General features: G+C 39.2%; 2 protein-coding genes across 7 annotated transcripts in view; one reads left to right on the top strand and one right to left on the bottom strand.

Moving 5' to 3' along the window:
• Window positions 1–3,585, bottom strand: part of ELP4 (elongator acetyltransferase complex subunit 4) — a 188,151-nt gene extending 184,566 nt beyond the window's left edge. For all 5 annotated transcript variants that reach the window (XM_029583132.1, XM_029583136.1, XM_029583135.1 and 2 more), the window contains exons 1-2: window positions 3,433–3,585; window positions 143–178 (exon numbers count right to left, since the gene is read on the bottom strand). In XM_029583132.1, the coding sequence (XP_029438992.1) occupies window positions 143–178; window positions 3,433–3,565 (169 nt within the window). In that variant the 5' untranslated portion in view covers window positions 3,566–3,585. The remainder of the gene's footprint in view (window positions 1–142; window positions 179–3,432) is intronic.
• Window positions 3,586–3,606: 21 nt separating this feature from the next.
• The window catches only part of IMMP1L (inner mitochondrial membrane peptidase subunit 1), a 61,148-nt gene continuing 52,290 nt past the window's right edge, over window positions 3,607–12,464 (top strand). The window contains exons 1-2 of one of the 2 annotated variants that reach the window (XM_029583137.1): window positions 3,607–3,739; window positions 9,088–9,225. The gene's annotated coding sequence lies outside the window, so the exon portion shown is untranslated. The remainder of the gene's footprint in view (window positions 3,740–9,087; window positions 9,226–12,464) is intronic. The other variant, XM_029583138.1, reaches the window with a different exon arrangement.

The following is a 12,464-nucleotide window of genomic DNA, read 5'->3' as shown; positions in this document are numbered from 1 at the left end:
ATCATTAACATCAACCATTAATGCATGCGTTAAATGCTGCATTAATGGAGAACGTTAATGCACTGGCACATTTCCCCCATAGTTTTGTCAGTTCACAGAGTACTGCAAGACCAGCTACAAACACCACATATTAGATACGAACCTATAAGCAGAAGTGTTCCAACAGCTAAACCTCCTCCTGGAAACAAGGAAAGAAGAATATACTAGATTAATAATTTCACAGAACAAACTAGCTATGGAAAAAGCATAAATCTGGAAAATTTACAAATACGATTTAAATAAGAGAGAATGAAAGAAAACAAGTAGTCAATCAATGAGTTTAATGGGACAGCAAAAACCACGAGTTTGCTCAAATAGTTAATAGGTCAGCATTTGCTATACTTCTTGGCTGTACGAGAATTTAGAGAACAAAGATTATAAAAGTGAGAAATCTTTGACTTGCTAAGGACATAAAGGATGGTATTTAAACAATCCAGAGCTACTCTGCCATAGCTCAGCAAGGAATTTATATGTGTTATATGTATTAAGTTGTTGAAATGTAAATCGGAGTGAAGGCTGACTGCTATACTTCGGTATATAAAAAAAAGTCTAAATAAATAAATAATGATGTTATTTACATTTGACGTGTTACAATGCTCTCTGATCAGCATGTCTAATAATTTTGTTTAGATAGGTCCCACGGAACCATATATATGTTGCAACATAGAATTTAAAGTTTAATAAAGCAAAGACAAAAACAAGAAAATCTTCACACTAAACATAACATAGATGTTTGGTTTGAATGTGTTCTTTTGTTGCACTCTTGTGACATTTCAAATACCGTAAGGGACTTTGCTGATAATTAAAAGTTTAAAATAGAACATTGTCTTATGGATTGTTAGACAAATTGAAATCTCTTCTGACTAAAATCGTGTCACATTGGCAGAACAAGAGGATTGTGAGTTGAGACCTCTTGCTTCTGTTATTACAATGTATCTTAAGAACATGTCATGCTGGGTCAGACCAAAGTCCATTAAACCCAGCATCCTGTCTCTAACAGTGGCCAGTCTGGGTCATCAGAATCCAGTACATCCCCAATAGCTGGTCTATTTCTTGTATCTCACTCCCTGGGACCAAGGGCTGTCTTTACCCAACTGTACCTGGCTAAGAACTGTTTATGGGCTTTTCCTTCATGTTCACTATGTTAGTTGCCTTGTCCATATACCCTGGCAACAGATTCCATAGCCTTATAGAGTGCTGAATGAAAAAAAGACTTCCTACAATTTATTTTAAATCCACCAGTTGTTAGTTTCATGGAGTATCCCCTAGTTTTAGTGTTATTTGAAAGGGTAAATAACTGCCCCCCTATTTACCTATTCCACCCCACTCAAGATTTCATAAAGCTCAATCATAGCCCCCCTCAGTTGTCTCTTTTCTAAGCTAAAAAGCCCTAATCTATATAGCTTTTCTCCATAAGGGAGAATTTCCATCCCCTTTATAATTTTTGTCACCGTTCTCTGTAACTTTTCCATGTTCTGTGAAGGAATATACATGCACAGAAAACACCAGAACACTTTAAAGGATTAGATCAAGAGATCTGATCCGATACACCTTAAGCCTCAAATAACAGGGAATTATGATCTGGGTAGAGGCTCCTGGGAAGATGTGTATCTAGCTGTGTCCAGGAAGGAATAGGAGGCCCCAGAGAAAGAAGGAACATAGAGAAGGCACAGATTGAAAGTCTGTAAGTGTTCTAATACTTCTTTGTTTATAAACTGTGAAGATGTGCAGAGTTGTTTCTTTTTCATTGTATATAAATAAAAGTGCATGAAAATGCAGCTAGAGCCTAGCCTAGCCTGCATCTATTCTCTGGCCATTCTGACTGAACACAGTGCCACAATCCACTATGACTTTTTTTTTTAAGATGGGGCAAGCAGAACTGCATATAATCCTCAAGCTACAGTCACACCATGGCATTATATGAGAGTCTCAGTTTTTTTTTATTCCTTTTCAAATAATTCTTAACATTCTATTTGCTTTTTTTTGACAGCTGCTGCACACTGAGCTGTCATGTATAGCCAGTGCCACTTTGTAAGCACAGACTTATCCCATTTGCTATAGTGGAATATTATTACTATGACCATATTTTTTCTAAATGAAGTGGCCATGTGAATAGCATAAGCAGTAATCAGGTGATCAGATTGGCTATTTCCTGGTCTTGTATTGAGTAGATAATAGGACATTATAAACAGTCACACTTACTGAATTTGGAGTATTTATATATGTGGTCATACTGTTTTGTTGTATTAATGGAGTAGGATCAGTTATATATTGCAATTTTGTTTTGGTTTTTATAGATACATTGCATTTGATGGTTTAATATTACTACTTGCTAGGAGCAACCAGTGGGCTAGACATGTATGTTATATATATAAATGGTATCCATGTTTAATAAATTAAAGTAGCTGAAAAGAAACTATAATGGAGTACTGACTAGTATGTATACACCTATTTGATAGTTTTATTGTGCAGTATACCCTATTTGTGAAAAAATGCAAATAAAATGAATAAAACTCAATAGTTTTTCTACATGGTTTAATTCTGTTAATAAGTTGCTTTATCAGAGTAAGAAATTTCCCTGATAAAGCTAACTTAATAAAGTTGTCTAAAGGCACTCAGTACAAAACCTCGGGAAATACTCAGAAATCCATCTTTGTGGTCTCCATTTAATACAAGCAATAAATATATTAGAACGGTTTTCTGGTGACGGAGTGAAGGAAGAAGGGGGATGGGGGGGTATAGTGATTTTGGTTTATATTTCACCTTTTGTAATTGATATTCGGGTACTATAGATATTTCCCTATCCACAGAGGGCTTACAATTTAAGTTTATACTTGAGGCAAGGGAGGATGAAGTGACTTACCCAGAGTCACAAGGAACAGCAGTGGGATATGAACCCTGGCTTACAGTCCACTGCTCCTCCAGGCTGGCTAAAGCCCCACCAACCCTTCTTGTGACCTTGGGCACCTCACTTCACCTTCCATCAGGTACACTCTTTGGGGGGGTCCATTTACTAACGATTTTCTCCCATTCTGTGTCTATGAGAAAAATGCTTCATAAACAGTCTTGAACTACCAATGAAAACGCGTGAGCTAAAAACTGGAAATAAGAAACATTTCCCTGGGGAGGTGACCCTTTTTCTGCGTTGCCCTGGGATGGTGCATGGATGACAGTAGCACCGTCTTTGAGTTGTCAGCGCGCTGCTTCTCTAAGATGCAGCAGCAGCCGTGGGGGAGGTGACTACGACGGTCAGGCCCGCCCGGCCCGGCTCGGCTCTGCTCTGCTGCTGGGCGACTGAGAACCCCAAGCCCTCCTTTGCCGCTCTCCTCTCTGCCGGGGAGCGCCTGAGCGGTATAACGGAACAGGAGCCGAGGGCAAGCGCTGGCCACCGACCTATGGCAGAGTCCAGCGAGGCCACGCCGGTGGACACCAGCAGCTGCCCGTTCTGCAGCGACGCCTTCGTGCCCGGGATAACGGCCAGGCCGCCGCCTCTCCTCCGGAAGCTACAACCCGCCGCAGACATCATTTTCCCTTCTCTTCCTGACAGGAGAGCATGACGGGAGCGCGAGCGGCCCAGCCTATGACGGCGGAGCTGGCGCCCGAAGCAGCCAATCGGCGGAGGCGTTAGTGCGGGGGTCCGCGGATGGTTCCCATAACAGCGGCCCGAAGCCGGCGAGCCAGGGAAAAGCCGGCTTGGACGGTGAGTGAGTGAGTGTCCTGCCCCGGCCCCCGCCGGCGGATCTGCCTTTTGTCTGTGAACGGGCCCTGCCCGAGTTCGAGCTACGAGCAGGGCAGATAATGAGTTGCAGACCCATCTAGTACTCTCCGTTGCTTTTTTTCGGTTGCAGTCTCACCTGTTTTACTTGATCTCTCTGCCTTTGCTTTCTTTTCCTCTCAAACAAGAATCCCCTGTGCTTAACCAAGACATTGTCCAAGTTTGTTACTGATTTTCCTTGCAAGCCCCCCTCCCGCAGGCTATTCCGTGCAGCATTTCTAGAAAATGCATATGTTTTCCTGTTACTAGAAAGGACTCTTCTGCAATTGTTAGATTCATTTCTTCTACTCCTTTTGGCTTCCAACTCAAACAGAAGCAACTTCCGTTGGGCTGTAGCACCAAGAGCCTTTATTTAGAAATACCCAAGGATTTTCCCCCTAGTTTCTATACGCTCCCTTCTCCCTTAGCACAGACACTATAGCAACGGTTCTCAGTTGAGGGCCAAGCACCAGGGCTCCCTCTGGAATCCTGCAATCATGAGCCCTAAATGCAGCCACTAGGTGTGGCCGTTGCATGATGACTGACTACTTCACTTTAGGACCTGTGAACCTTGTCTCTAAAGCATCCCTAGCGCAGGTCAACCCGGAAAGTGGAAGTCCTGACCTGAGAGTCAAACCTAGGACTCTTCATGAGCCACGGGTTCAGCCTGGAATTTATTTTCTGATGTAAAATGGCCCTTGTGTGTGGGAAAAGGCTGCAGTTTTGTAACCTGGCTCATGTCTGGATACTGGACTGCAAACGTGCAGGAGAAATTTACCATATTCGTACCCACTGTCCCATTCAGAGTTTGTACAAGATCTTTCAAGCTACACAAATTTTTGGTTGTAATAGAAGAGGAAATCGAAGGGATAGATTTTGTATCTTCAACATTACCTACTATAAAACACAGTGATGGGTGTCCCTTTCTGCTGTAGGTACACAATGTTAGGTTCCATATTAGGAACTACCACCCAGGAAAAAGATCTAGGCATCATAGTGGATAATACTTTAAAATCATCGGCTCAGTGTGCTACAGTAGTACAAAAAGCGAACAGAATGTTAGGAATTATTAGGAAGGGAATGGTTAATAAAACGGAAAATGTCATAATGCCTCTGTATCGCTCCATGGTGAGACCGCACCTTGAATACTGTGTACAGTTCTGGTCGCCGCATCTCAAAAAAGATATAGTTGCGATGGAGAAGATACAGAGATCGGCGACCAAAATGATAAAGGGAATGGAACAGCTCCTCTATGAGGAAAGGCTGAAGAGGTTAGGGCTGTTCAGCTTGGAGAAGAGACGGCTGAGAGGGGATATGTTAGAAGTCTTTAAGATCATGAGAGGTCTTGAATGAGTACATGTGAATCGGTTTACACTTTCAGATAATAGAAGGGCTAGGGGGCATTCCATGAAGTTAGCAAGTAGCACATTTAACACAAATAGGAGAAAATTCTTTTTCACTCAATGCACAATTAAGCTCTAGAATTTGTTGCCAGAGGATGTGGTTAGTGCAGTTAGTGTAGCTGGGTTCAAAAAAGGTTTGGATAAGTTCTTGGAGGAGAAGTCCATTAACTGCTATTATTTAAGTTTACTTAGGGAATAGCCACTGCTATTAATTGCATCAGTAGCATGGGATCTTCTTGGTTTTTGAGTAATTGCCAGGTTCTTGTGGCCTGGTTTGGCCTGTCTTGCAAACAGGATGCTGGGCTTGATGGACCCTTGGTCTGACCCAGCATGGCAATTTCTTATGTTCTTAGCTGGATGTTTAAGATCATATCTGCTCATTAATTCTGGTTAAAAAATATTTTCACCCACTCATGGTCTAGTCAAACATTTGGTTTTCTTTTTCTATATATTTGCAGCATCACTCGTGTTATCTGTGCTGTCATAAATCCATGTACTTTATATGTGGGCAACTTTATATGTGTCAAACTTAGAAATTCTGGACATTGCAGCTGTATAAGTAATGGGTAATAGTATGTATGCCCTGTTGGTAGAATATTTGTTGCAATTTTCTTATCAGGTCTATGAGAGAGAAATTATTTTAACTGATAAAGTTAATAAATATTGCAAGGGAGGTATAATTCAGGTTGTATTATTTAGAAGGGAATTTCTGTCTTCGAACCAGTGAGCAGACCAGAGATCATATAATTCTTTTTTTGATTTACATCCCTTTTGATATTAATAGTGTGATTGCCATGTTAGTTCACTTGAATGGACAGATTAAAGGCTGACAGACAAAAAATGTAATATAAGATGTTTCCTTTTTATTGGACTGACTTGATCCATTTCTTGATTAGGTTTTGGGAGCTGACTTTTCCTCGACTCCCAAAACAGAGAGTAAAAGATGACATTACCAGAAAATACAAGAAGCTCATAAAAAGCATTCCAATGATCATGTGAAGTGGAAGGGCAAAGTTGATCAGTCGTTGGTGGGCAGTGGAATTTGAGGCCTTTCTTTTCATCTCAGAGTATTTGATCATTTTAACTTCCAATTGCTGAAGTCCCTGCATTGTTCTGAAGTTGCCTTTTAGAACTTTGATCATAAGGTCATCGATACAGCGGTCTGGTCCTGAAATATGCTCTTTTCTGTGATGTGTGATCTTGTGCCTGTGTAAATACTTGTCTTTAACTTCTGGCCTCTTTCACCAGCCCTCTTACAGTTTTTGCATCAAATAATTTATACTACTTTAGAGGAGGAGCATGAAGAGGATCTCCCTCTGCTGAATGTCTTTCCCATGTAGTTAACTATGAAGTCTTGTGAGATATGCTGGTCTGGTTTGAAGTGTGGTATGTTGCAGGGATTTGTGCTATGCACTTCTTTCTAAATTTATGTTAGAAGCCTACTTCTTACTAATTTTTGCTTCAGATTAGGTGTTTTCCCAAAAGCTAGTACTGACAGAGCAGGAGTAATCCATTCAGTGGTTCAGCCTCCAGGAGTCATGGCTGTAGGCTCTCTTTGATTTTTCTCAGTTTTTCCAACTCTGTTTTGCATGTTCCTTTTGACAGCTACTTTGGTATTGCATAAAGACTGTGTGTGATACATTGTGATTGAAGATATTCATCTTTTTTGACTCACAACATTTTTGATTTTCACTTTTGTGGTTGCTTTTTAATTTTGCTTTTGTTTATTTTTTCATATTGATTATAATGGAAAATACACTTTCAGGATGCCTTGAGGGTTGTGCTAAATATTAAAATATGCTTGTGAATTGCACAGTATAAAACATTTATTTATGGGGGAAAACAAGATGGCTGTCTAGCAGAATGCTTTACTGGTTATTCTGAGTTTCTCTTCCCTTTATAACTATACTACTTTTTTGGCACAAGAGTTGTGGTTTTTCCAATAAAACTGGTAGAATCGACGATTGGGACAACTATGGTCCAATATCCAACTTGTCATTTCTCTCAAAAGTACTTGAAAAAGAAGTGTTATCCCAACTAGTAAATAATCTGGAAGACCAAGATATTCTCTTCCCAAATCAATTTGGATTTAGAAATAATCGTTCAACTGAAACATTACTCCTTTCACCAATGGACCATTTTTACGAGGGTTTGATGCTGATGATTCTTATTTTCTAATGTTAATTGACCTAACAGTTGCCTTTGACACTGTGGACCATACCCTGCTATGCCAACAGCTGAACAACATTGGGATTGATGGCTGTGTTCTCACATGTTTCTCCTCCTTTCTATCTAATAGAACATTCCAAGTCAAATAGGGCAACCACATTTCTGATACTTTCCATATTGATATATGTGTCCCTCAAGGTTCAGCCCTCTCGGCAACACTTTTCAATATCTATATGATCCCACTGTATAAATTACTGGCGGAATTAAGATTTACCTTCTTATATGCTGACAACATACAATTTTATATTCTATTCCCTAAATTAATTGAAAATACAGTATCAACACTTTCAACATATATGAAAGCAATACAGCAGGAGATAACACAACTTAAACTAACATTAAATCATTTGGTTAAGCAAAAACTCTTCAATAGTAAAACCACCGGCTCTAGACCTTGGTAATTTCCAAATTATTCCCTCAAATCAAGTACAGGAACTAGGTATCCAACTTGACGAGAACCTTATGATGAAAAAGCACATCAATAAATTAATTGCTACAGGTTACTCCAAGTTGTGCTTATTACATGGATTGAAACCTTTATTAACATTCGAGGACTTTCGTACTGTCTTACAAACCCTAATTTTCTCAAATCTAGACTACTGTAACTCATTATTACTTGGTCTTCCAGCATGTCTATTAAAACCACTACAATTATTACAAAATGCCTCAGCAAGACTTTTGTTGGGAACTAGAAAATTTGATCACATTACACCCTCGCTGATCTTTCTGCACTGGCTGCTAGTACAAACCTGAATATATTATAAGATATTATCGCTTATATTCAAAAGCATGAATTCCAGTAACACTGGTATGATAGGTTTGACAATACAACCTTAGGCACCTCAGCGAACATTAAGGTCTATTAACTGTCACCACAATATGGAGCACACACCTGACACAAGTAAGAGATCATGTTTTTCCATTGCGGGTCCAAAGCTTTGGAATTCCCTACCTGAGATGATACAGTAATACCAGACAGAATGAGATTTAAAAGTGAGCTAAAACATGGCTATTCAAAAATGCATATAACCTACCTTAAAACATCTGAATGTAGAAAGAAACAATAAGGTAAAAAGATACTAACCATGCAAGAAGAGAATGAAAGAATTGATACAATGTAATGACTAAAATGTGAAATCCGTTATATTATTCTATTTTAGTTTATTCTATTTTAACTTTCTTTACCCCTCGGCCATGTCTTAAACCTTGACTCAAATGTATCGGAACAATTCGATTGATAGATGTCAATGCTTATTTATGAAAACTACATCTGTCACTCATCTTTGCTTGTTGATTTAGCCTGTAATATGTAACATTGTATCACAAAACCCTGGTTGTTATTCTTGTATTTTATCAAAGTTGTATGATTTCATGTGGTTAAATTAGTTACTGCATTGTCACAATGTAACATTACTCATGATGCTAAGGCTGTGAGACATGGTTTTCATTTGCTATGGAGGAATGACAATTTTGCATAAACCAGATGATATCGCAACCATGCTTTCAGAGACACAATCTCTTTCAACTACCATTCTTATTCATTTTTAGTTTTTGTAAGGATTGGATTAGTCAGGGTTTACTATTTTAGGATCTACTGAAATGCTTTTGTGGTGGATTGAAAAATACTGATGTACTTGTTTGTAAATGCTCTTCTGTTTACAGGCTGGGAAGGGAGCAGGATACCAGTGTGATTCCATTACAGGATATATCTTTTCAGACAGATTTGTAAGGTTTTCAGAGACAAATCCAAACAGCTATCTTTTCTCAAACCTTCTAGCAGTATAAATATTGAATCTACAGGTAAGCAATATTAATGTCTAATTACTGTACTTCTATAGTGCATTAATCAACTGGACTTTCATAAATTCCATCTCTAGTGTGCTTTAGTGAGGCAGTCACAAGTCAAACTCCTCTTCATATGCCAAACATTGATCACGACCTCCACTGGTAACGAGATTAGAAATAAAATCCAAGTTTTCAGCATTAACATTTGTTTATCTTGTGCAGTTGCTTCTGATAAAGGTGGCTTTATTATGGGAAACTTCTCCACTTACAGAATGCCCAGGAGTGCTGTACCCTAAGTTAGACTGGGACCTTGTAGTCAACATAAAAGTTAGTGTCTCAGAAGGACAGCATCTCTATGAGACGTGGAAATAAATAGCTGATGTTTTAGGCAGAAGAACCCTGTCAGAAGGTTCTTAAGCATAAGATGTTGAATGTTTCCCCTGCTTAATGCAGTGAAAGACTGAAGAACAACTTGTGTATTGTTTAAATGCACTCATCCCACATAATGCTGGCACAGTATCAGCACCCTGATAGGGACACCTTACTAGCAAGTGAAGTGCTCCTTTCATCTGATAAATATATGTCTGCCTTACTTATCCCATTCCATTTCTCTAGACTGCTCAAGAACCTTTAAATGCTGCTTTTAATTTACTGTAGTTGTCCCCATGGCGTTCCCTGATCTGGAACGTCAGGCTGACATCCAGTCCTCATGAAAGGTTCTTTACATTCCTCTTAATTGTTGTCTCCATCAGGATCACTGACAGCTCCTATTGAAATATACAGAATACACTCGGCTATGTCTTGTGCCCGCACCTAAAATAAATCTGTCTTTTTTTGATAAGAAGCTCCTAGCCTTGGGATTAAGAGGAGCACAGTTGCATATTTGTTGATTCTGTTTGCAGTTGAACCTTCATGAGAAACCTGGCTGCTGTTTTCTCATGCCTTTTGAACTTCCTGTACACTAAAGGGCCAGATATACTAAGCACAAAATGGGAAAAACTCTTTAGGATGTCTGACATTTCTGTTGTGCCTGTGTTCATCTGATTCTTACAGAGGGGATCAGGGTTTGCTGAACATAAATATTAAGGAATGAATTTTCAAAGGAGTTTACCCATGTAAAAGTAACATATATCATAACAATTTGAAAAGCCCATTTATGTACGTAAAACCTTTCGAAATTTAACTCCTTAGTTTGTAGTGAAAACATGTAATAGCGGATTTTCAGCACCACAGTCAACAATCCATTAATCTGATGAGGCAATATTTAGTGTATTTTTATGATGAATTTTTATATTTTGGTTTGTTTGGGGTTTTTTTTGCATAAAACTAAAAGCATGCTTTATTTTTAAATTGCCTTAGTCTATGAAGTTCATCCTTAACAAACCCTGCTGAGTCTGAATGCTGTGGTGTGTGTATTGAGGAAAATGGAGTTTTAAATATTCATTTGCGGCCTGCACTCTGAATTTCCTTGTTGTGAATTGAAATGCGAACAATGGTGTCTGACTCCCCTGTTCTGAGCCTATAGGAAAACCATTTGATGAGCCAGGCGCATAGTTAAATATCAGACTTCAGAGCCACTGGAAGTGGTGATACCTTGTCTTTGTTCCTTAGAACTTACAGGATCTTTTTCCATAATCATAAGAAAAGCATGAGACTATATAAAATATATTTATTTATAAAGAAAATACAAGAAATGATTCCATTGACTTTATTTAACCGTGTCAGCGTCAAAGCAATCTTTCCAGATTCTAGTGACGACATGTTATTTGCCCTGAAACTTAAAATGAATTCTGAGCAGGCACTTTTCTCTACTGAATATTTATTTATTTATTTAACAGTTTTATATACCAAAATTCTTGTAAGGGGTTACAAATCAGTTCGGTTTACATTGAACAGAAGCAGTGCTTCAGTAAATGAAAGCAATTACATTGAACATTAACAAAGCTTCAAAAGAGAACAATTACAAAGAACTAAAGGATTCCAATAATAAAATGTATTATTAACCAATACAACAAGCAGATAACATTTAACATTTGTATAGAAAGCAGTGTCTCGGGGAGAGTAAATATAATACACACGTGATAGCAGAGGCTTAGGTCTTGAACTAAGTAGCAGAAAACTAGGGGTTGACGCAACCATGTATTGCACCAAACTGATATCATGGAACAGAATATCTCTAATAATGTCTTCAAATGTACTAGAGGGGCACTATTGACCCTTAAGGAAGAATGTTCAAATCCACAGACATTACATCAGTGAAATTGCGTCACAACGCGGTGGTGCTTGCCTCCCGTTCTTTATCCTTCCATTTTAGATACTGGCCACCTTCAGACGGCTTTGAGAACCCTCCCGCAACCTTTATTTCTTATACTTAGAAGGGCACGACGTGATGCAGACATTCATTTACTGGCTGGGCCGGCAGTATGGCGGCTGCGTCTTCCTTCCCTGCCTGGATCCAAGTGCTCTTTGCCCACGCTTGCAGCCAGGCTCTAGCAGCCCCAACCCAGATCTCCCGACTGCAGCTTGTGATGCTGCGGTCTGAGCCACAGGGATGGCCCTTGCCCCATTTTATCCCAGGTAGAGAAACTTTGTTATAAAACCAACTACACCACATGTCTTTATACTCTGGCAACAAATTCTGCAGCTTAATTGTGTGCCTTCTGCAAAATACTTGTTTGTTTTAGATCTGCTTTCAGTTAGGTTCTTGGAGTCCCCTAGTCCTAGTGCTGTTGGAAAGGGCAAATAATCATTCCCTATTAACTGGTTCCAATCCACTCTTGATTTTATAAACCTCTGTATTATGTCCCTTCTTGGTTATCTCTTCACCTAATCTGTTTAACTTTTATTCATCCCCTTTATTATTTGTATTGCCTTTTTCTGTACCTTTTGCTATTTTCCTATATTTGTTTGGAGATGGCGTGACCAGAACTGTACATAATATTCAAAGTACAGTTGCACCATAGATCTATAATGAGGCATTACGATAGTCTCAGATTCATTTTCTTTTCCTTTCCAGATAATTCCTAACGTTCTATTTGCTATTTTGACCGCTGCTGCACACCGAGCTGGGGATTTCAGTATATCAGTCTGCAGTGACTTCAGGGTTCTCTTCCTACTGTGGAACCCAGCATCGTGCATCTATAGCTAGGATTAGTTTTCCTTATGTGCATTCCTTTGCACTTTGCCACGTTTAAATTTCATGTGATCCCAAGTTTCCCAGTCTTGCAAGGTCTTCCTGCAGTTCCTCCCAGTGT

The sequence above is a fragment of the Rhinatrema bivittatum genome, chromosome 17 (assembly GCF_901001135.1).
Source record: "Rhinatrema bivittatum chromosome 17, aRhiBiv1.1, whole genome shotgun sequence".
In the NCBI taxonomy this organism is placed as follows: domain Eukaryota; kingdom Metazoa; phylum Chordata; class Amphibia; order Gymnophiona; family Rhinatrematidae; genus Rhinatrema; species Rhinatrema bivittatum.
Note: the sequence above shows the minus strand (reverse complement) of the source record. Positions and strands in the feature narration are given on the sequence as shown.